The 25501-nt window shown below is 46.6% G+C and overlaps 1 protein-coding gene across 27 annotated transcripts in view; it reads left to right on the top strand.

Moving 5' to 3' along the window:
* Positions 1-25501, top strand: part of ABI3BP (ABI family member 3 binding protein) — an 860645-nt gene that overhangs the window by 617544 nt on the left and 217600 nt on the right. For 24 of the 27 annotated variants that reach the window (XM_063953543.1, XM_063953551.1, XM_063953544.1 and 21 more), the window contains 4 exons: positions 1240-1329; positions 1688-1777; positions 2220-2309; positions 7484-7594. In XM_063953543.1, coding sequence (XP_063809613.1) covers positions 1240-1329; positions 1688-1777; positions 2220-2309; positions 7484-7594 — 381 coding nt within the window. The remainder of the gene's footprint in view (positions 1-1239; positions 1330-1687; positions 1778-2219; positions 2310-7483; positions 7595-25501) is intronic. The other 3 variants (XM_063953556.1, XM_063953554.1, XM_063953560.1) reach the window with 3 other exon arrangements.

Here is a 25501-nt window from a genome sequence, read left to right as displayed (position 1 = left end):
AGGACAGCAAGGAGAGGGCAGTATCATGCAGACCAAGGGAGTTAAGGATTTGCAGGAGGAGAGGGTTGTCTACAGTGTCAAAAGCAACAGAGAGGTAAAGGAGAACCTTGGATTTGGCAGCAAGAAGGTAATTGCAGACTTTTGTGAGGACCGTTTCAGTGGAGTGTAGAAGTCAGAAGACAGACTGAAATGAGTCATACAGGGAATGGGAGGAAAGAAAGGCAGTAAGGCAGTTGTAGACAATACGATCAAAGAGTTTGGAGGCAAAAGGTGGATAGAGATGGGTCGATAGTTGGAGAGAGTGTTAGGATCAATGGTAGGTTTTTGAAAAATAGGGGAGACAAGGGCATGCTTGAAGGCAGAATGGTCAGTGCCTGATAAGAGGGATAGATTGAGGAGGTGGGCAAGATGAGAACAGGCAGAAGGAGAAAGGTAATAGAGGAGGGATAGGGTCAAGTGGGGAGGGGGAGGACTAGATGAGGGCCATGACTACCTCTCCAGATACAGGGAAAAAAGAGGTTAGAGTTTGTTAAAAGGATGGGGAGGGGTGGTTAGGGAAAGGAGGAGGCAGGTTGCTGACGGCCTTGTGGGATGTGAAGTCCAGGCGAACAGTATAGAGGTCAATTTTGAATGTGAAGTGGGTTGCAAAGTCAAAAGCAGAGAGTGAGGAGGGGAGTTGAGGTGTTCATCATGGCCCAGGTGTAAGCATCTGTTTCATAGCTGCAGAACAGCTGTAAATTCTTAACCCACTACCTGTTCCCTGAAAAAGGCCTTTTTATAACTGTACAGTTTTTTCCAGTTATTGCTAAGCTATGCTTTATTCCTTCTTTTTATTTTTATATTGTTTTACCTCTAGCAATTTCCCACTTACCTTTGTACAATTTCAGGTTATTTATATGACTTGATTTGCATTTATTAAAAGAAAAAAAAGAAAAACTGTACAAATCATAGTGTTGTAAAACTTTTGACTGGTAGCATAACTTGGCATCATGAGTATCCAGTACTGAGTTTAATTATGTAACTCACATATTGATAGGGCCGGTTGTCCAGTGTTTCAAAGGTAAGAACATGTTATATGTGCTTCTGCAAGGCACCTACTGTAATTGTTGAAATATGTATTTATACATTTACACATTTCATACACTAAATTTCAACTTATGTCTATGTTCTATATATTTGTGTGTGATTATTGTAGACTTAACGTGCATATTTATAGCCATGTTATGTTCTGCCTTTCAGGTGCCAAAATCTATGATAATACAAAGCTTCTTGGCAGTAGTAGAAACATTTCAATGACGCCAGACAACACTGGAAAAAATAAATTTTCAGGTACATATTAAAATACCTGAGATTTGGCAGATGTGTTAATTTGCTGTTTTGTACGTTGTTGCCGAAATGCAATTAGAGGTGGGCAAGATGAGTCACACAACCCATCATGCCAGCAAAGCTCTTCACTAGTCCCATTTCACCTGATGCCGTAGCCTGCCATAGAGTCATAACCCACGCGACCCTCCCACATGTTCTGCAGAGGAGCCTGGTATTCACACGCTTGGCTTAGTATGAGGGCTCAACGGAACTTTTGGTAAGAGTACGGGGAGAAATGAAACTATACTGCCAATGTAGAACATGGCGTCATATGTGGCACCACTTTTAGCTTTTGATATTATGTTCTTTTTTCTCCCCATAGTTTCTGCAACACCGCTTCCTCCTGTAAGACCGACCTCCATGCGTAGAAGAGTTCAGACTGGCAATGTAACAGGGAGACCAGGTGTTGCAGGTATATTGTACTTCCAAGGTTGGAGCAAGTGATTGAATGAACTGGGTCTTCGTTATTACACAAAATAATATAAGCACATAATTAGAGACAAATATTGAAACTTTAATCTGTGTTATCTATCAACAAGCTAAAATAAATGACACTGATTATATAAGGTAATAACGCTGCAGCAAAAAAAAAAGTTTTTAAGTATTTTATAAATTGCACCCTAATTTATTTACATAACAATGCTGTGTCACTCATTAACGGTAATCTGCTTAAAAATACATTAAATAACTTGATATAAAATGCACCGTTCTGTATACCTGTGGTGATGCTGTCAACCCCGCTTCCAGTAATGATTTCATTGCTATTGTAGAGATATAGTAAAATGACACCACTGTAGTTAGATTTATTATAATTAACTTGGTTACAAGTCATTGTAATTTCCATGTTCTCACAGTATCTGCACCACCTTTTTCACCTGTAAGACCAACCTCCATCCACAGGAGACCTCAGCCTACCAAAGTGACAGGTAGACCAGGGAGCGCAGGTATATTAGTGTTGCGTCTTACAGGATTCATTGTGTTGTAATAGCTACCGTTAACTACATGCAGAATTATTACTGTTACAGACATGGAACAAACTGTATATTTTAAGAGCATTGGTTAAATGAACCATTACTGTTACTCTTATACAAGGCAAGCACCACTGATCTTATCTGGTGTACTTAAATTCCTCTAACAAATGACCTCAATGCATGAATCTGTGCCCAGGTCAATAGATTTGCTGAACTAAATAATATGTTAATAAACTAACACAGGGGCCTTTTTATCAAATAATATTTGCAGGTTATCCCCCGAAAATGCCCATTCTAAAGACCTATTTGGCGCATTCAAGCTGGCCAATATAGAAAGTACAGTGATCACTAATTAGATTGCTTGTACCGTGGAGACCCTGTCATAGCAATTCAGTACTAATACATTTAGGTGAATAAGGACTACTTATTTCTGTAAATTGCACTCCGCATATAATGATAAATATGCCCCTAAGTGCAAAGTTACCCAAACTCCTCCATTACAGTCCAGGTTTTAGGAAAAACATGCTTCCAGATGGTTAAGTCAATTGATTGAGTTACTAATTAAGTCACCTTTGCTCAAACATGGACGTATTTAAATCCTGGACTGTAATGGCGTTTGCGAAACTCTGCCTAAGTGTGAAGCACTAGCTTAAACGTTCCTTGGGGATCCTAATAATAAAGGTGTCATCATAGTGAATCTTTGCAATATTGAGCATCAAACACACAATTATTACTTTATACTACAGATGGAGCCACGCTAATCGTGGCTCCGTCTGTGCCAGGGTGCTCCTGCCCAGGTGCGCCTATCACAGCGTCTGGGGCAGGCGTGAAATTGGAGCGTCTCTGTGCACTCCCGTAGCGTGGCTAGGCGCCGGACTGCCTAGCCGCACCAGAAGTGCATGTTTGCAATGGAGCCGCATTAGATGAGCCCAGCTCCATCTGTATAATGGTATGCAACCTTGGGCTTGATTCCAATATGAACGGTTTTGCACAGCTGCTGCTGTGCAGAGAATCTGCTAACACTGCAGCAGGCGTCTGAAGAAAAAAAGACGCCCCCTGTCAGCATCTCAGATTCGAGTGCAGCATTGGATAACCACTGCAACCATCAGTTACGATGTTTGTAGGATCAGTCATTTGAGGAAGCCTAAGTCACACACACTGGCCTCACTACTCCCAAAAAATATGGGCAACACGTCCCCTTTTTTTAAAACTCAGGCAGCACCTCCCCTGTCTCGCCCCCAAATGGCTGTAGAATGTCAATCATACTGCGGCATTGGGGTACTATGTGCGATCTTGCAGGAAATCCTTCAGCGCATGCACAGTCCCACAAACACAGATATCACTATGATTATCGTAAACTAAATACAAGACAAGGTTTCGCTAGTGCATCACACTAAGCCAACTGCCTATGTCTTTTTCTGTGCTAAATTGGCTGCATTTACTTATCAGTGAAAGCACCCCCAATTCATAATTGTTGTGGTCTCATCTCTATAATATCAAATTACTAAAGGGGTGCAATAAGTCAGTATACATCATACATATACCTGCGCAAAGATTTTCTATGGCTATCACTCAATAGAGGGTGTAGTATGGTATGCCGGCGGCCGGGCTCCCGACGACCAGCATACTGGCGCCGGGAGCCCGACCGCCGGCATACCACCAGCGTGGCGAGCGCAAATGAGCCCCTTGCGGGCTGGCTGCGGGCACGGTGGTGCACTACGCGCGCCACGCTATTTTATTCTCCCTCCAGGGGGTCGTGGACCCCCACGAGGGAGAATACCTGTCGGTATGCCGGGTGTTGGGATTCCGGCGCCGGTATACTGTGCGCCGGGATTCCGACATTCGGCATACTGAAGACCACCCCTCAATAGACATTCCATGTGTTAAGTTATTTTGTTATTACTTTACTGCAGTCTCCTGGATGTGATGCCTAAAACGAATACATTAGATATTTATTTATTTATTTATTTATTTATTCATTCATTCATTAACAGTTTCTTATATAGCGCAGCATATTCCATTGCACTTTACAATTAGAACAACAGTAATAGAACAAAACTGGGTAAAAACAGACAGACATGGAGGTATGAAGGCCCTGCTCGCAAGCTTACAATCTATAGGAAAGAACTGACACATAACACTTCATAATTTTCCAGAGGGTATCAAACTATTCAATACACAAGTTGAAGTAATGTAAAAGAAATGTTTTCTTAGCGTTAAGTTACATAAACTTAAAAGGGACATGTATCGAAAGGCAGGGCCGTTTCTAGACAATTTGTCTCCCAGTGCGAGATTTAAAAATGCGCCCCCCCCCCCCCCCCCCCGATTGCTATAAAAAAAATTGCGTCCCCCCATATAGCTATAAAAAGAAAAAGTATGCGCGCGCCGAAGGCGCGCGCGCTCCCGACAAGGCGTGGCCTCATCTGATATCATCACGCCCACCACAGGGGGGAAAAAATAAAAAAAGTCCCCATTTTACACATTACAGCAGCCAAGTGTCCCCATTTTACACAGTGCGGCAGGCAGGTGTCCCCATGTTACAGAGCGCAGCAGGCAGATATCCCCATTTTACACAGTGCGGCAGGCAGGTGTCCCCATTTTACACAGTGCGGCAGGCAGGTGTCCCCATTTTACACAGTGCGGCAGGCAGGTGTCCCCATTTTACACAGTGCGGCAGGCAGGTGTCCCCATTTTACACAGTGCGGCAGGCAGGTGTCCCCATTTTACAAAGTGTGGCAGGCAGATATCCCCATTTTACACAGTGCGGCAGGCAGGTGTCCCCATTTTACACAGTGCGGCAGGCAGATATCCCCATTTTACACAGTGCGGCAGGCAGGTGTCCCCATTTTACACAGTGCGGCAGACAGGTGTCCCCATTTTACAAAGTGTGGCAGGCAGATATCCCCATTTTACACAGTGCGGCAGGCAGGTGTCCCCATTTTACACAGTGCGGCAGGCAGGTGTCCCCATTTTACACAGTGAGGCAGGCAGGTGTCCCCATTTTACACAGTGAGGCAGGCAGGTGTCCCCATTTTACACAGTGAGGCAGGCAGGTGTCCCCATTTTACACAGTGAGGCAGGTGTCCCCATTTTACACAGTGAGGCAGGTGTCCCCATTTTACACAGTGAGGCAGGTGTCCATTTTACACAGTGAGGCAGGTGTCCCCATTTTACACAGTGAGGCAGGTGTCCATTTTACACAGTGAGGCAGGTGTCCCCATTTTACACAGTGCAGCAGGCAGGTATCCCCAGTGTGGCAGGCAGGTATCCCCAGTGTGGCAGGCAGGTGTCAAGTGGTGGGGGGGAAGGAAGGGGGAGAGAGAGAGATATACTTACATGTTCCGCTCTTCGGATCCCGCCGCCGGACGTCCCTCGCGCCGGCCGCCGCCCCTCCTTCCAGGCTTCTCTCCTCCCTCTCCCCGAGCGCTCTTGCTCGAGGGGGCGGGGCTTCGTGGAATGACGCGTTTGCGTCACGACGCAAACGCGTCATTTCGCGAAACTCCGCCCCCTCGAGCAGGAGCGCTCGGGGAGAGGGAGGAGAGGGGAAATAACACTTAAAGTGCCGCGGCGGGCGCCCCGTGCGGTTGCACGGCTCGCCCGCCGCTAGAAACGGCACTGTCGAAAGGTTACAGAACAGAAATTTTCTTTCTGTTCTACGTATTATGAATGTTTATGCACTTATTAGGGAAGATTGGGAGATTTATCACTGCTTAGAGAGAGATAAAAACAAGCCAATCAGGTCCTAGCTGTCACTTTCCAGGCTGTGGGGGAGATGTATCAAAGCTTGGGGAGAGATAAAGTGGGGAGAGATAATGACTAACCAATCAGCTTGTAACTGTCATGTTTCAAACACAGCCTGTAAAATGACAGAACCTAATTGGTCGGTACTTTATCTGTCTCCACGTTTTGATACATCTATACACATCAAATATTGCGTTTATCCTGTTCCATTAACTATATACTTGAATGACTGTTAAGAACCGGTACAAGTCTTTCAAGGTGGCAAAATCTACACTCGCGTTCCAATTCCTCTACCAAATAAGCCTCAACTGGACTGCATTATTGATTATTGTGTAGGTGTAGTCCTTTCAGTCTCCTTCAGGATCATGGGAGTGTATTAGTTATCTGTGACAGAGAATGGAAATAACAGATGTAACAAAATTGTCCTTGTTTCTGTATTATCTCTGTCATTTTTATTATTATTTTTTTCTCTCCAATATTAACAAAATAAGTGTTATGTAATAAAATAGCATTAGACCTCATATTACAGTCTCATTGGACCTGCAAACATGAGACTCCCCCATTATACAGTATTTTGCTCCATCCTTAGGGTTTGCTATATTATGTTGCCAGGGACATTGTCTGCACTTGGCATGTCAGCATGGTCACAGAGCTGACAATCTATGTTTGCAGTATCTCTACACCTAACGTTTACTGTAACACTACTGTCAAAATGTTTAATATGACGATTTACAATACAGTATGTCGACATTTATTATGTGAACATTTTAACTATGTCAGCATCATAACTGTCAACATTCTACTGTTAACATTATGACTGTTAACATGGTGACTGTATCCCCATCTTTAAGGTGTACAGTTTCAATGTTTCATTTACAGTATGTTCTCTGCCTAAACTTGTATGCAATTAAAATGAAATGTTAATAGAGGGGTGACAAAGGGATTATAGATTCCTATTTAAAAGACAAAACTATTATCATGGAAATGTATATATAGAACACGGTGCCACCGATGTTGGGAAGATTAGTAGAACCCACAGTATACAAAGACTCATTGCCCCTTTAAATAGTAGAGGTCCTGGGGGTAGAAAGCAGAACATTGCCCTTCGCAACATTAAGTACAGCCAGAACATGCAATTCCATTGTATTACATGTGTCTTGTCCAGTCTGGTGCTAATTATAGCTAGATTATTTATAGCTTTTGGAAATGATACTTCTCTGCTCACAAATAATGACTAATCTAATTTATCTCCAATATGTTATAATTAGGTCTTGTATGTAACCAGTTTAATTTGACTTCAAATCTTTGTAAACTAGCTTTTAGCATTGCTACAGAATGTAGAATTGTTTTATGCTATACAGGAACACATTTTTGATGACTTAGCATGTGCCTGTTTCTTTAACAAGGCGATATCCTGATACCACGTGCTCCTTCAACAGCCAGGCCCAGCCTTACATCTATATCTATAAAGACTCCAAGGAAGCAGCCAACTTTACCTGCTCCAGAGGACGATCTAGGTATGATGGAGAGCTTCTGTTACGCTGGGCTGTAAAAGTGGACCTTTCATCTCCTGTGCATTTACATTAGTGACTTGTCCAGTGAAAGTTGAGTTTAAATGGAGCCATGGGCTATGTTTCTGTCTAGAACACGTGTCTCTTGCCACATATGTGTTCTGCTTCTCACATGGTATCACAGCAACATAGTTACAGAACCATGACATCTAGATCAATTTCTAATGTACCTTAAACCAGAAACTTTTGGTGACAGGTCCACTTTACAGTATGCTATTTAATTAAAGCTTTTAGCGCTGCAACATTTTGTAATTCTGTTTAGTTAGTTAATTAATTCATTTAATTATGAACAGTTTCTTATATAGCGCAGCAAATTCCGTTGCGCTTTACAATTGGAAACAACAGTGATAAAACAAAACTGGGTAATAACAAACAGTCATAGAGCTAGGAAGGCCCTGCTCACAAGCTTACAATCTGTAGGGCCATGGGGATCATTCAGATCTGATCGCTGCTGTGCGTTTTCGCACAGCGGTTGATCAGATCCTAACTGCACTAGCGTATGCACCGCAATGCGCAGGCACGTCGAACAACAACAGGCATCACCGGCCAGCGACGGGATGGTGAGAAAAAGCCGATCGCACAGGCGTTCGCAAGGTGATTGACAGGAAGAGGCCGTTTGTTTGTGGCAACTGACCATTTACAGGGAGTGTCCAGAAAAACGCAGGCAGACTCGAGCGTTTTGAGGGAGGGTGTCTGACATCCGCTCCGGCCCCGATCAGCAGGAATCAATCGCACTGGAAGAGTAAGTCCTGGGCTGTGCATAGACTGCACACACTGATTTTGAGCAGCTCTGCTACACATGCGATCGCACACTTGCACGGCGAAAATACACTCTCCCTGTAAGCGGCGACTATCTGATCGCAGGACAGCAAAAAACGCAGCCTAGCGATCAGATCTGAATGACTCCCTATGTTCTTATTGATAACAATCCCTCTACCACCACAACTACCACCTTGGTTCAGTATAATTAAAAGTAGAGATGTGTGGGTTGCAGTGGTATTGTACAAAAAATAGATAATATTGTAATTTACAGGCAAGTCCTCCCCAGCTAGCTGGCATTTGTGGAACAACAAGTGTTGGCATGCCTGGACATTACGGACCCCCTGGCACCTGTAGTCCTCCTGTAAAGAAAATATTAAAGTAAAAAAGAAGTTACCCATTAACGGGAGGCAGGGGATTGCCGGATATCCGTAAATACTATCATGCAACCCACCTGAGTCAGGCTCTTGCATGGTTCTCCCCAACCCCCCACCTACCCTGGATCCAAATTGAACTCTTTGCGGCCGGGGTCTCCACTTTGGTTTCCCTCCTTACGCCAACTAAGCCACTACGGTCAATGCAGACTTGTATCCCTTCAACAAAACTCACCTGCTCCCTGTGGCTTTTCTGCATTCGACATTACGGCCTGTCCACTTTCCCTTCACCCATCACATCCATTTGGGATAACCGGGATTTCCCCCCAGGATCCACATTGCGATCCCACTCGTGGCTCCATTTGGACCCGCGCCCGGGTCTGGTGTTTGATTTTATAGATGGGTCCTCATGGCGTTCCCTTCAATCGCTATGTGACAGATACAATATTTCCCAACCTGTAGTATATGAATACTTACAACTCCGCTCCTTTTTAAGCTCCCTTCCCAAATCCCAGGTTATTCGCCAGCCTACCCCCTTGGAGCGTCTTTGTATTTACTCTCCCATGCGGCAGGGTATTATCTCCATACTCTGCGGTCTGTTACGCTCCCTGAAGGCAGTAAATCTCCTCCCCCATGAAAGTAAGTGGGAACAGGACCTAGGCCCACCCCCCGATGAAGACTCCTGGGAAACCTTTAGACAAAAAGTAGCCCAGTCTTCAATCTCCTCCTTGGTAAAGGAAAATTCTTATAAAGTCTACACGAGATGGTATCGGGTCCCTGCTACCTTGCATAGGATCTTTCCAGGGTCCTCTCCACTTTGTTGGCGTGGGTGCGGCCAAACCGGAGATTTCAAACACATATGGTGGTCATGCCCAAAAATACACATGTTCTGGACTCAGGTGGAAGCTCTCATTAGTTCTATTTTCTGTACACGAATAACCCTGGGCCCATGGTCAGCCCTGCTGGGCCTTCCCTTACCCAATTTAGATAGCCATGCAAATAGCCTAGTACTTCAAATCTTACATGCAGCCCGCTGTGTAATAGCTAAGAATTGGAAAAAAAACAATACCCCCCCTAGGAGCATGCTAATAGCTAAAATATGGCATATCTCCACGATGGAGAAAATTACAGCATCCTTACATGACAGATCGGACAAATATAGGAGGATATGGGAACCATGGTTCATCTTTATTACACCCTCCACCTCCGGGGTGTGATGTAATGTGATGCGGTATGCTGCATTAACCCATACCAAAAAGGTCATAATAAATATAAGAGATGCTAGGCTGTCCTTGGTTGGACAGTTGACATGGTCTGTACCAGGGAGGTATTGCCCTCCAAGGCACATCCCCACCCTGCTAGCTTCTCTGACGATCCACCACTCTCCCATTCCCTCCCTTCCCTCTCTTTCTCCCACTCTATCTGTCTCCTCCTCAGATTCTTCTTTCTTCTTACTACCTTTCCTCTTTATGTTTATCTTTGTTTAAACACAGAAAAATTGTAGTCGATATATACATCTGTTATTAATGACGTACTCCCTTGTTCTTGTTATATTGGGTTACCCCTCCACGGGATAACATGTATGTGATTCAATATTTATTCGGAGTTGTCATTTCCTGTCTGTATTGTAACAGTTTACTCGACTTCTCTCTAATAAAAATATTAAATAAAAAAATAAAAAAAAAGTAAAAAAAGAAGTTAGTCCTTTGCTGTTAACAAAAACAAATAACAAATACGTCAAATCCATGGGTGGCCTCTTCTTCAATTCATGTAGACATACAAAGGTCTTGGTAAAATAAAAAACAAGCAAGACCCCATGAACATTCACTGTACACTATGAACAGTGCCTAATCAGAAATATTCATGGCCATAGGAATCAATAGAGAAGCACTGATTGGCTGAGAGCATGGGAATGGTTGCTATGGCAGGGTCCATTCCCAGCCAATCAGCACTTCCCTATTGCTTCCTGTGGCTGTGACCGTAGTGCTCACGGTCAGCCCATGGCTGGAAGGTAAGTAGGTGCAGGTTATTGGAAAAATAGGGGGTGGGGGGTATGTGACACTTCATGTTTTCCAGTATCAGACCAGGCTCAGAATTACCATGGGTATGCACGCCCCCAATACCTGGTATCCCTTTTTTTTGTGGGCAAAATCCTGTGGGAGGGGAAATATTTATTTTGAAATCAGCCTCCACAGCCTGCCCGCATGCATGCTGTTGCTGTTTAAAGAGACCCATCTGCACCTCTAGCACTGCAGCTCATTGCACAATTACCTATACACACACAAGCAGCATCCCACACACACAGAGACACCAGCAGCGCACACACAGAAGTACTTACCAAAGTAATGGAAGAAGATGGAGGAAGACTTCAGCATGTCAGGGTAGTGGAGGAGACTGTGCTGCAGAAGGTAAGTAATTATAGACTAAGGGGCTAATTCAGGTTGAATCGCAGTGTGCGATCCAGCTGAAAAAAATGAGAAAAAGATGCAGGCGCATGCGCAGCAAATGCGATCGCCTCTGCCTGTCAGTCAGGCAGAGGCGGTCGCGAGGGGGGGGCGGGGCGTCAATGCTCCGTTTCCAGAGTGGAGATGGAGTGTTGCAGGGGCGGAGGCTGGCATACGGGGGGCAGTGCAGCACGAACGGGGACATGGCGGGGGCGTGATTGCGGTGGCTGCGTGACGTCACACGTTGCCGCCGTGATGAGGAGGCATCCTTAATTTCTGCTTGTTGAAGGGGAAAGGCGGTGGTCAGCATGCGGGGCGGCCTTGTCCTGTGATGGGCGGCCTCCAGCATGCGAACAGAAGGATTGCAAATTCTGCTAATTAGCAGAATTTGCAATCCTTACTGAATTAGGCCCTAATTACGCTAGTGGAAACTTACAATTGCTTCATTAGTCATTAGGGCGGTCCAAGGGCTTTTTAAGCAAGTTCCAACAATTTTTCCTTTAAAATACAGATTTTAGGAAAAATTGGATTTGCTCAGAAGCTGCAGGGGGGGAAAAAACATTCTGCGGGTAAAATCAAAATACTGTACTGTCACTCAAGTGAATACTAAAAAACTTTACACCTGTGGGAAAAACCCAGTGGTGTGAGGCTTTTGAAAATCTTGCAGCCAATTAAATATGCCCACTGGTGTTCTTCAAGGACTAGTTTGGGAAACACTGGGACAGTGGCGTAACTAGAAATTTTTCTCCCCCAAGCCAAAAAATTATTTGGCACCGCCCCCCCCCCATAATTGACACTAGTAAAGGGGCAAACATGCGCGTGCCGCCAAAGGGGGCGTGGTTTTGTTTAAATGGGCGTGGCTTCGTATAAAGGGGCGTGGCATTGCAGGAAAAGACTACCTTATACCCCAGTTTTGCAACCTGCACGCCCAGACGTTAGCCACCACAGGAAAGAAAAATAATCCTGATTCATGCCCCTTACATTATTTGTAATTTTTCCTCCTTATAGTAATGCCCAGTATACATTATGCCACATACTGCAAAGGCCCTCAGACATTATGCCACACACAATAATGCACATGACACAATATGCACACACTGTAATGCCCCCGACACATTATGCCACACACCGTAATGCCTGTGACACATTATGACAGGAATCGCAATGCCCGTTATACATTATGCTACACACTGCAATGCCCCTGATACATTATAGCACATACAATGTCTGTGACACAGTATGACACACACCGCAATGATCCTAAGACATTATACCACATACCACAATGCCCGTGATATAGTATACAACACACCGTAATGCCTCACACATTATGACACACACCGCAATGTCCGTGATACATTATGCCACACACCGTAATGCCCATTACACATTAAGTTCTACAGTAAGGCTTCTAATTACTTTTAAATTACCTGCTCGTTGCCAGGGGTTACATGCTTTTGGTTCCATGCACGGTGCCAGGGATTTTCATGCTCGTTGCCAGGGGTTTCATGCACTGGGTGTCATGCTCGTTGCTAGGGGGTAGTACTTGTTGCTAGGGCCGTGCTCCCAGTGCCACATATGCCCCCAGTGCCAGATATTCCCCCACAGTGCCAGGTACATGCCCCCAGTGCCAAATATACCCCCCCAGTGCCACATATGCCCCCAGTGCCAGATATTCCCCCACAGTGCCAGGTACATGCCCCAGTGCCAAATATACCCCCCCCCCCAGTGCCACATATGCCCCCAGTGCCAGATATTCCCCCACAGTGCCAGGTACATGCCCCCAGTGCCAAATATACCCCCCCAGTGCCACATATGCCCCCAGTGCCAGATATTCCCCCACAGTGCCAGGTATATGCCCCCAGTCCCAGATATTCCCCCACAGTGCCAGGTACATGCCCCCAGTGCCAAATATACCCCCCCAGTGCCACATATGCCCCCAGTGCCAGATATTCCCCTACAGTGCCACATATGCCCCCTCAGTGCCTGCTCCCCTCAGTGCCAGGTATATGCCCCCAGTGCCAGATATTCCCCCACCGTGCCACATATGCCCCCTCAGTGCCTGCTCCCCCCAGTGCCAGATATTCCCCCACAGTGCCAGGTATATGCCCCCAGTGCCAGATATTCCCCCACAGTGCCACATATGCCCCCTCAGTGTCTGCTCCCCCCAGTGCCAGATATTCCCCCACAGTGCCAGGTATATGCCCCCAGTCCCAGATATTCCCCCACAGTGCCAGGTACATGACCCCAGTGACAAATATACCCCCCCAGTGCCAGATATTCCCCCACAGTGCTACATATGCCCCCTCAGTGCCTGCTCCCCCCAGTGCCAGACATTCCCCCACAGTGCCAGGTATATGCCCCCAGTGCCAGATATTCCCCCACAGTGCTACATATGCCCCCTCAGTGCCTGCTCCCCCCAGTGCCAGACATTCCCCCACAGTGCCAGGTATATGCCCCCAGTCCCAAATATTCCCCCACAGTGCCAGGTACATGCCCCCAGTGCCAAATATACCCCCCCCCCCAGTGCCACATATGCCCCCAGTGCCAGATATTCCCCCACAGTGCCACATATGTCCCCTCAGTGCCTGCCCCCCCCCCCCCAGTGCCAGACATTCCCCCACAGTGCCAGGTATATGCCCCCAGTGCCAGATATTCCCCCACAGTGCCACATATGCCCCCTCATTGCCTGCTCCCCCCAGTGCCAGATATTCCCCCACAGTGCCAGGTATATGCCCCCAGTGCCAGATATTCCCCCACAGTGCCACATATGCCCTCCTCAGTGCCTGCCCCCCCCCTCCTTTGTGTTGGAGGGACACGGAGCACATAGCGCGCGCCTCTCCTGTGTCCCTCCTGGCTCTCCGGCCGGTCTAATAAAGGAAGTGCCGGTTCGAGAGCCAATCAGAGCTCACGAACGGCACTTCCTTTATTAGACCGGCCGGAGAGCCAGGAGGGACACGGGAGAGGCGTGCGATGTGCCCTCCGTGTCCCTCCAACACAGCAGCGGAGGGAAGGAGACCGCAGATTGACATGCGGACGCTCGTCCGCATGTCAATCTGTGCTAAGTCAGTGGCGCCCCCGCAGCCCCTCGCCCCCAAGCCACCGCGAGGACTGCGGGGGCAGTAGTTACGCCACTGCACTGGGATTATCTATATCAGTGATACCTAAACTCTTTCAGGCCGCAGCTCCCTTGGTTCCATCAATTTCTCTTCCACCCCTGTGACGGAGCACTTCAGGTTCACTTGTATATTTGGCTGTGTATGGCTCGCTGCAGCAAGAACGGTAATTAATTTCTCTTACGTCCTAGAGGATGCTGGGGACTCTGTAAGGACCATGGGGAATAGACGGGCTCCACAGGAGACATGGGCACTAATAAGAACTTTAGGTATGGGTGTGCACTGGCTCCTCCCTCTATGCCCCTCCTCCAGACCTCAGTTTAATACTGTGCCCAGAGGAGACTGGGTGCACTACAGGGAGCTCTCCTGAGCTTCCTGAAAAGAAAGTATTTTGTTAGGTTTTTTATTTTCAGGGAGCACTGCTGGCAACAGACTCCCTGCATCGTGGGACTGAGGACAGAGAAGCAGACCTACTTAAATGCTAGGCTCTGCTTCTTAGGCTACTGGACACCATTAGCTCCAGAGGGAGTCAGAACGCAGGTCTCCCCTAGCAGTTCGTCCCGGAGCCGCGCCGCCGTCCTCCTCGCAGAGCCGGAAGATAGAAGCCGGGTAAGTATAGGAAGGCAGAAGACTTCAGAGGCGGCAGAAGACTTCAGATCTTCACTGAGGTAACGCTGCGCGACATTGCTCCCACACAGAACACACACAGCGCACACTGTTGGGTGCGGGGGGGGGGGGGGGGGGGGCGTCCTGGGCAGCAATGTATTCCTCTAGGACTGGCTGTAAGTAAATATACACTTATTTGTGTGTTTTGGTATCCCCACCAGTTCAAAGAGCGGGACCGAAGCCCGCCACTGAGGGGCGGGGCTTCTCCCTCAGCACTCACCAGCGCCATTTTCTCCACAAGCACACGCTGAGAAGCTGGCTCCCCGGACTCTCCCCTGCTGATCACCGGTGACAGAGGGTTTTAAAGAAGAGGGGGGGCACATAATTTGGCGCAGTGAATATACAAATAGCGCTGTATCTGGGTAATTTTTTTGTCCAGGGTTATTGGCGCTGGGTGTGTGCTGGCATACTCTCTCTCTCTCTGTCTCTCCAAAGGGCCTTGTGGGGAAGCTGTCTCCAGATAGAGTCTTCCCTGAGTGTGTGGTGTGTCAGTACGTGCGTGTCGGCATGTCTGAAGCGGAAGGCTCTCCTAGGGATGAGGTGGAGCGCATGAGTGTGGTGTCTCCGTCGGCAACGCCGACACATGGCTGGATGGAAATGTGGAATATTTTAAATGCAAATGTGAATTTATTGCACAAACGTTTGGACAAAGCAGAGTCCAGGGACAGTACAGAGGGTCATACCCTGCCTTTCCCTATGTCACAGGGGCCTTCGGGGTCTCAAAAACGCCCACTTTCTCCGGTAGTTGACACTGATATCGACACAGATTCTGAATCCAGTATCGATTATGATGATGCGAGGTTGCAGCCAAAATTGGCAGAGAGTATTCATTATATGATTATTGCTATAAAGGATGTGCTGCAGTGCATATTATAGATGACCCCGCGGTGCCTAATCCAAAAATCCACATATTTAAAGAAAAGAAGCCTGAGGTTACTTTTCCACCTTCTTTTGAATTAAATGAGTTATTTGAAAGTGCTTGGGAAACTCCAGACAAGAAACTGCAGATTCCCAAAAGGATTCTTATGGCGTATCCTTTCCCGATCAAGGACAGGATACGGTGGGAATCCTCCCCAAGGGTGGACAAGGCGTTGACGCGCCTTTCCAAAAAGGTGGCGCTGCCGTCTCAGGATACCGCTGCCCTCAGGGATCCTGCGGATCGCAAGCAGGAAACTACCTTGAAGTCAATTTACACTCATACCGGTACCTTACTCAGACCGGCAATAGCGTCGGCCTGGGTTTGTAGCGCTGTTATAGCATGGACCGATACCTTATCTACTGAGATGGATACAATGGATAAGGAAACTATTTTATTGACCCTGGGCCATATTAAGGATGCGGTCCTTTATATGAGAGAGGCTCAGAGGGATGTAGGCATACTGGGGTCCAGAGCGAATGCTATGGCGATTTCTGCCAGGCGAGCACTGTGGACCCGACAGTGGACGGGTGATGCCGATTCAAAACGGCATATGGAGGTTTTACCTTACAAGGGTGAGGAATTGTTTGGGGAAGGTCTCGCGGACCTGGTTTCCACGGCTACTGCAGGTAAATCAACTTTTTTACCTTATGTTTCCTCACAGCCTAAGAAAGCGCCCCATTATCAGATGCAGTCCTTTCGGTCGCATAAATCCAAGAGAGCTCGGGGATCTTCCTTTCTTGCCAGAGGTAAGGGCAAGGGGAAAAAGCTGCCAACTACAGCCAGTTCCCAGGAACAAAGGTCCTCCCCGGCTTCTACTAAATCCACCGCATGACGCTGGGGCTCCGCGGGAGGAGTCCGCTCCTGTGGGAGCACGTCTTCGTCTGTTCAGCCAGGTCTGGGTTCACTCTCAGGTGGATCCCTGGGCAATAGAAATTGTTTCCCAGGGGTACAAGCTGGAATTCGAAGAGGTGCCTCCTCGCCGCTTTTTCAAATCGGCACTGCCGACTTCTTTCCCAGAGAGGGAGGTAGTTCTGGCAGCAATTCAAAAGTTGTGCCTTCAACAAGTGGTGGTCAAAGTTCCCCCGCTTCAGCAGGGGATGGGCTATTACTCAACCCTGTTTGTGGTCCCGAAACCGGACGGTTCGGTCAGACCCATTCTGAATTTAAAATCCTTAAACCTATACTTGAAGAGGTTCAAGTTCAAGATGGAATCGCTCAGAGCGGTCATGGCAAGTCTGGAGGGGGAAGATTATATGGTGTCCCTGGACATAAAGGATGCATACCTTCATGTCCCCATTTATCAACCTCATCAGGCGTTCCTGAGATTTGTGGTGCAGGATTGTCATTACCAATTTCAGACGTTGCCGTTTGGGCTTTCCACGGCCCCGAGGATTTTTACCAAATTAATGGCAGAGATGATGGTGCTCCTGCGCAAGCAGGGTGTCACAATTATCCCATACTTGGACGATCTCCTGATAAAAGTGAGATCGTGAGAACGATTGATGGACAGCGTATCACTCTCCCTGAGGGTGTTGCAACAACACAGTTGGATCCTAAACCTACCAAAGTCACAGTTAGTTCCAACGACCCGATTGCCTTTCTTAGGCATGATTCTGGACACGGAACAAAAGAGGGTTTTTCTTCCAAAAGAAAAGGCAGAGGAACTTCAGAGCTTGGTCAAGGACCTGTTGAAGCCAGACAGGGTGTCGGTACATCACTGCACTCGAGTGCTGGGAAAAATGGTGGCGTCTTACGAGGCCATTCCATTCGGCAGGTTCCATGCCAGGATTTTTCAGTGGGACCTTCTGGACAAGTGGTCCGGGTCACATCTACAGATTCATCAGATGATCCGCCTGTCCCCCAGGGCCAGGGTGTCTCTCCTGTGGTGGCTGCAGAGTACTCACCTTCTAGAGGGTCGCAGGTTCGGCATCCAGGACTGGGTTCTGGTGACCACGGACGCGAGCCTCCGAGGATGGGGAGCAGTCACACAGGGAAGAAACTTCCAAGGTCTGTGGTCAAGCCAGGAGGCTTGTCTACACATCAACATTCTGGAATTAAGGGCCATATACAATGGCCTTCGTCAGGCGCAGACCTTACTTCAACGTCTACCGGTTCTGATTCAGTCAGACAACATCACAGCAGTGGCTCATGTACACCGCCAAGGCGGCACAAGGAGCAGAGTGGCAATGGCAGAAGCCTCAAAGATTCTTCGATGGGCGGAGAGTCATGTAAGCGCTCTGACAGCAGTCTTCATTCCGGGAGTGGACAACTGGGAAACAGACTTCCTCAGCAGACACGATCTGCATCCAGGAGAGTGGGGACTTCATCAGGAAGTCTTCGCAGAGATTGCAAGTCAGTGGGGACTGCCTCAAATAGACATGATGGCTTCACGTCTCAACAAGAAACTTCCGAGATATTGCGCCAGGTCAAGGGACCCTCAGGCGGTTGCAGTGGACGCACTGGTGACACCGTGGGTGTTTCAGTCGGTCTATGTGTTCCCTCCTCTTCCTCTCATCTCAAAAATACTGAGAATCATAAGACGAAGAGGGGTTCAGGCAATTCTCATTGTTCCAGATTGGCCTCGAAGGGCCTGGTATCCGGATCTGCAGGAAATGCTCACAGAAGATCCGTGGCCTCTTCTTCTCAGGGAAGACCTGTTACAACAAGGGCCCTGTTTGTTCCAGGACTTACCGCGACTGCGTTTGACGGCATGGCGGTTGAACGCAGGATCCTAGCGGAGAAGGGCATTCTGGAGGAGGTCATTCCTACTCTGATTAAGACTAGGAAGGAGGTGACATCGAAACATTATCACTGTATCTGGAGGAAGTATGTGTCTTGGTGTGAAGCCAAGACTGCTCCTCCGGAAGAATTCCATCTGGGCCGTTTTCTCCATTTCCTGCAAACTGGAGTGAATTTGGGCCTAAAGTTAGGCTCCATTAAGGTTCAGATTTCGGCCCTATCCATTTTCTTTCAAAAGGAATTGGCTTCTCTTCCGAAAGTCCAGACTTTCGTGAAGGGGGTGCTGCATATCCAGCCTCCTTTTGTGCCTCCGGTGGCACCATGGGACCTTAACGTTGTGTTACGGTTTCTTAAGTCTCACTAGTTTGAACCGCTTCAAACAGTTGAGTTGAAGTATCTCACTTGGAAAGTGGTCATGTTATTGGCCTTGGCTACGGCGCGGCGAGTGTCGGAGTTGGCGGCTTTGTCTCACAAAAGCCCTTATCTGATTTTCCATGTGGATAGAGCTGAGTTGCGGACTCGTCCTCAATTTTTGCCTAAGGTGGTTTCTTCTTTTCATATGAACCAACCTATTGTGGTGCCTGTGGCTACAAGGGACGTGGAGGATTCCGAGTCCCTGGATGTGATCAGGGCATTGAAAATTTATGTGGCCAGAACGGCTCGGGTTAGGAAAACAGAGGCTCTGTTTATCCTGTATGCAGCCAACAAGGTTGGCGCTTCTGCGTCTAAGCAGACTATTGCTCGCTGGATCTGTAACACGATTCAGCAGGCTCATTCTATGGCTGGATTGCCGTTACCGAATTCGGTTAAGGCCCATTCCACTAGGAAGGTAGGCTCTTCTTGGGTGGCTGCCCGGGGCGTCTCGGCATTACAACTTTGCCGAGCAGCAACTTGGTCGGGTTCAAACACTTTTGCAAAATTCTACAAGTTTGATACCCTGGCTGATGAGGACCTAATGTTTGCTCATTCAGTGCTGCATTGTCATCCGCACTCTCCCGCCCGTTTGGGAGCTTTGGTATAATTCCCATGGTCCTTACGGAGTCCCCAGCATCCTCTAGGACGTAAGAGAAAATAAGATTTTAAACCTACCGGTAAATCTTTTTCTCGTAGTCCGTAGAGGATGCTGGGCGCCCGTCCCAGTGCGGACAACATCCTGCAAGACTTGTATATAGTTGTTGCTTACATAAGGGTTATATTTTTCAGTTGGATCAGTTTTGGACTGATACTGGTTTTGTTTCATACTGTTGACTGGTTCGTATCTCCCATGTTTTACGGTGTGAATGGTGTGGCTGGTATGAATCTTGCCCTTGGATTTACAAAATCCTTTCCTCGTACTGTCCGTCTCCTCTGGGCACAGTTTCTCTAACTGAGGTCTGGGGGAGGGGCATAGAGGGAGGAGCCAGTGCACACCCATACCTAAAGTTCTTTTTAGTGCCCATGTCTCCTGTGGAGCCTGTCTATTCCCCATGGTCCTTACGGAGTCCCCAGCATCCTCTACGGACTACGAGAAAAAGATTTACCGGTAGGTTTAAAATCTTATTTTCAGCCCACATCGGCAGCAACATGCGCAGGGGCTACATATAACTCTCAACAACGTGCTGGACACAGTTGCCTGGTAAATGGATGGGATTATTTTAGTATGCTTATCCCTCCCTTACCCCCCAATGCCCCTGTACGTGTGTTTGTATAACATTGTTACATACTGCATTGGATTTTATGATGGCACTAAGATAGCTGTGATATATTGGACTTATCTTAACCTAAGAGAACATAGCATACAATTCCATACCATTAATATACCTCTCACCTTACAAAGTATTACAAGTATTACTAAACAACCCCTCCTCCAGGTACATTACTACACCCCCCCAACCCAACTCACCCCAAGATAACACTAGTGTTCACCTACTTAGATACAATAATACACCTTCCCAACCTACCTCACCCCAAGATAATATTAGTATACACCTGCTTAGATACAATACTACACCTCCCAACTACCTCAATGACCAGATATATTAGATATGGGATGCAGTTGAGATCCCGGTGCTGATGCCGGAATCCTGACACCTGTTAGGATACCAACGCTGGCATGCCGACAGCTGGGATCCCGAATGTAAGTATCCCGGGGAGGGTCAGGTTTAGGTTGCCAGAAGGAGGGTTAGGTTTAGGCTGCGGGAAGCCAGGGTTAGGGTTACGCTGCAGCCAGAGGAGGTTAGTATTAGGCTGCAGGGAGGGAGGGTTAGAGGGAAGGGAGAGGATTAGGCCTGCACCCCTGCTGGGATTTCACACAGTCGGGTTTCTGGTGTCGGTACTGTGACTGCACTGCATGCAGACTGCCTTTATCCAGTACCAAAACCCTAGCTATACCCCCCACACATGACTATGACCCCCAACTGACCTCACTCCAGGACAATATTAGTGTACACCCTCACTCACCCAGATAATGTTAGAGTGCAGCCACCCCCCCCCTCCCCCCTTCCCCTTTCCCAGGGCAGTGGGATGAGGTGGGGCTTGGTAAGGGGGTGGGGAGAGGGGACTTCACACTCTGATGACAAGGCCAGGCAGTGGGATTGAACTCAGGAAGGGGTCTACTGACAGCAGCTCATTGGTAGCTGCCCCAGGTGCAGGTGTCAGCCCCCAGCAACTTGGCAGAGGTGGAGCAACTTCCTTTATGGCTGAAACTGCCATGGCCTAAATGGACCCTAGAGAGATGCCTGTACATTCTGTATATTACTGTTTACATATGGCATAAAAGTGGCAATATGCTGCTGTTGCTGTTGCAGAGCTGGAATCCTCCTGTTCAGCCTATGCACATAATTGCATCTTTTACGTAAATGTAAACAACTTTGCAATAGTCTATTGTATATCTACACCAAAAAGTAGATAGCAGGTTATTAGGAGTTTGATTTGAAAAGTATTAATATTATACCTTTCAAAACTTCTTGTGTTAGGCTCATCAAGCTTGCATACATTTGCATTTAAATAAAATCCTAGCATTCTGTTATAGAAAAAATTCTTAGCATTTTTGGGAAACGATTTTTGATCATAAAGAGGCCAGAAATTCCATTTTGTCAGGGAGCATGCAACCCAGTAATGGGTCTATAAGGAGTGAGATATATTTTATATGTTGTATAATAAAAATAATATATTATCTTGTAAACATCTTTGTTTCACTACTTTAGATATCTATTATTGAAGCATACCCATATGGTTTCCTGCAATATCTATAACATTTCTGTAGTGTAGGGGAAGGTGTCAGGTGATAGTACTGTACTAGAAAATAACTTTTAAGGGGATACATCATCTGAAAGAGGGGAATGACCCTTCTTTCAAATAAGGTTGCTACTGAGTTTCTACATGCTAGGATTGGAGAAGATTGAGCAGTTTTAGTGCCCTACCTCCATTCCCTGGCACTTCAGATTTTGTTGTGCAGTGTAGAGCTGAGTGATGACATGCTCAGTGACCTCATCACATATTGGTGTAATGATGTCCCATGAGCCTTCGCTTTCCTGACCACCGCTGTCAGAAAATACCATGGGGGATAGTAAGTATGATTTTTACTCCTGTGCACTCGTTCATAACATTTTAGAGGTATATATGTAGGGCGAACCACCCTTGTCCTTAGAACTGAATGGGTTAACCAAACTTTAAAGCAGTTTGTTGAGGCATGTAGAACGAGGAAGTCTGTGTCTTCAGTAATTTGTCTCACTGATGGGTATGATAAATTCTTATAAATTTTAGGAAGATAGGCATAAAAGGATTATTTTGTAATATATAGATATTCACTCAAAAGTGCATCCTCCTTTATGCAAGTAGATTTTAAGAGCATGTATTTCAAACAGTTATATTACTTTTAGCTTTACTTACTTTTCGTCTTTATTGTTATTGCACCTTAAAATCTAGCTGCCAAAACCGCTAAAGACTCTCCTGCTTTGAATGTGTAGCATACAGTAGTAAATTTAGCCTTTAGCTTTTTAATCTCTGAAGTTGTTAGTATAGTTTTTGTTTTTCCATTAATGGCTGACCACCTCCCCCCACTTCCTTTTACAGGTAGATGTAGGCATTTTCTGGAAAAATATTTCCATTTTTACAAATAAAATAAAACATCCTTGCATTTTACTGTCCTCCATAGCTTCCTACCTGACACACCTTCCCCAGTTTCACTTGTTATTTGTACACTCATGCTAGAATGTGTCAGGATTAATAAACCAAATACAATTTATTTTCTTATTACCTTAATGGTTGGCAGTGGTGAAGAATTGTTTAGTCAGGCATGTGCATCTGGACCAATCCAAGCTCCCACTGTAATACTGTGAGATGCTTAATTACACTTACTGGAGAGCCTGTGAGTCAGAGCAAAGCTTGAATCACAATGTTTACATGTATTATACAGAATACCCCGTACAGTGATTAACAAGGATTTGCGTGCTGCAAAATCTGCGCCCCCTAACTGTGCAATTGCATACCTGGGCATTACTTGGAAAGTTGTCAAACACGAATGACAATCCGTATCATATGACCAGGTTATCCACCTTATTATTTTTTTGTTTTGCAAATAACCTCCTCCAGCTGTTACCAAATATATTATTCTTTCCTACTGCCATGTCTTGCAGTATCATTTTTATATCGCTGTGATAACACACAGCTCTGTACTCTCTCAGCTATACAGTATGTTGTCTGTCTGCTCACATAGTGGAAAGAGACTCAGTGAAAGAAGCCATCTTGATAATGTTATATGACTTGTAACCAGGCGCGGATTGGGAACAAAAAGCGGCCCTGGAAAAATTTGTGGTGGCCCCACATGGGCAGCACCAGAGGTGTAAGGTCTAGCCATGGGCCATGGCAGCAGCACCCTCCCCCCAAGACTTTCCAGATAGTGGGCATGTCTAGCATCAAGGGGGAAGTTTAAAGGAAATAAAATTAAATATTGTGAGCACATTATATGATACACCTTCAGAATTTAGGAAACTATATAATTCTTTAGAAAGATATATTTTCTTGCTTATTACACCAACCGTATCCCAATCACTATTCACTCAATCTTATATGTCAGCCAAGCAGGCAGACAGAGCATACACTAGATCATCTGCAATCACAGGCTAAGTGGCAAAGAAATTTCCATATAAGCAAACTATTTTGCATCCTATTCATTATGTCTATAAATAGGACCACATGTCCTCAAACAAAACAGGCCCCACGGGTACGCCGGCCCACCGGGAATTTTCCCTGTGAGCCCTATGGCCAATCCACCTCTGCTTGTAACAGTTGCAGAAGAGCACTAAGGACTACAGTGATGTAATCTGAGTATACACTGCTTTATATTCTGTATAAGTTGGTATATTATTTAAATGTCTCCTATCGTCCCATGTATAATGCTTCAAAATCTTATTTAGTTCCACTGTTATTTTTGGGTGTATGTTTCCTTGAATACTTGTAACTTGTACTTTTGACTTTATTTTATAATATGATTGTGTGTTGTTTTTATACTTAAGATCCCCCTACAATAGTGATTCCAAAACCACTGGCATGATGTGGTCTATTCAGTTAACTCAGCAACGTCAGTGTAACACCCCCCTCCAAAGCCAGAATAAGAGAGGGCATAGGGCATACTGTACCCCATTCCCCCCTATGTCAGGGGGCCACCTGGTCAGAGTACACTGACATCACTAGCTCCTCTCCCTCTTGTGCAATAGCAGAACTAGGCAGCCAGAATGTGAGCAGGACAGTATACAGTGCAGGCAGAGACACAGGGTATCAGGTTTCATGAGCTTCCTGACCGAGTAGGGGGAAAAGAGCTGTAAGTGACCCAGGGACATGAGCCTCTCTTGCTGCGGGCAAGCAGGATTTTTGCCCAGGGCACCACATCCTGAAAGTTGCTGCTGCGCCACCTGACACTCCCAGCTCCCACACGCTACCGTGCGGTGCGCCTGACGTCATTGCGCACCACACGGCATTGTGGGAGCGGCCGCAGACGCCGAAGGTCCTAGTTGATCTCTAGTATCTGTGCGGCGCTATGGTCCCATAGATCCGAGGAGCGGCGGCAGAGACAGCAGCAACAGTTGGGAAGCAGGAGCAGGGCTGGTGAATATTTTTTTATTATTATTATTTTTTTGTAAGTGGCGCTACTAGGGGCATAACTACAGGGGGCACAGCTACAGGGTGCAAAACTCTACAGGGAGTACAACTCTACTGGGGGTACAGCTACAGGAGGCAAAACTCTACAGGGGGCACAACTCTACTGGGGGCACAGCTACAGGGGGCACAACTGTGGCCACGCCACTTCACTATAAAGCCACGCCCATATTTTTGCCACATGCCTACGGCGCGCACTAACCCTGTTTTGCCTCTTGGGGGGTGGGGGGGGGGAAACTTTCACCATGGGCCTAGAACCAAGGTCTAGAACCGGCCCTGCCCAGGGATCCCAGGTTCTCCTCCTCCCCACCTGGGTGTCTGGGTCCTGTGTTACCTATTATCTAAGGAGAGCATTTGGGTCTAGAGAGAGACACACAGAGAGTCTTCCTGAGTCCTATTCCAGTATGTAAATAGTTATTATTTTTATTTATTAATATTCTTGCATGTGACCAGATAGATTATATTTTTATTTTTGTATGTGTATTTTAAGGTTGTTTAAGCTGTCTTTATTCCACTACAAATAAATTTAATAAAATTGTTGTCTCTCAAGGGTTGGAGCATAAAAGGAATGGGGAAATGGGATAAGCTCTGCACCAGCTAAATAATTGGTAGTGTTAAATTAAATGAGAAAGAGAGGACCCCGATTAGTATCCATCAATGAATCAGTCGCTTATTACTGGATATTCGGGGGTGCTACCAGA

The sequence above is a fragment of the Pseudophryne corroboree genome, chromosome 2 (assembly GCF_028390025.1).
Source record: "Pseudophryne corroboree isolate aPseCor3 chromosome 2, aPseCor3.hap2, whole genome shotgun sequence".
Taxonomy (NCBI): Eukaryota; Metazoa; Chordata; class Amphibia; order Anura; family Myobatrachidae; genus Pseudophryne; species Pseudophryne corroboree.
The sequence above is the reverse complement of the archived record's forward strand: the minus strand, read 5'-3'. Positions and strand labels throughout refer to the sequence as shown.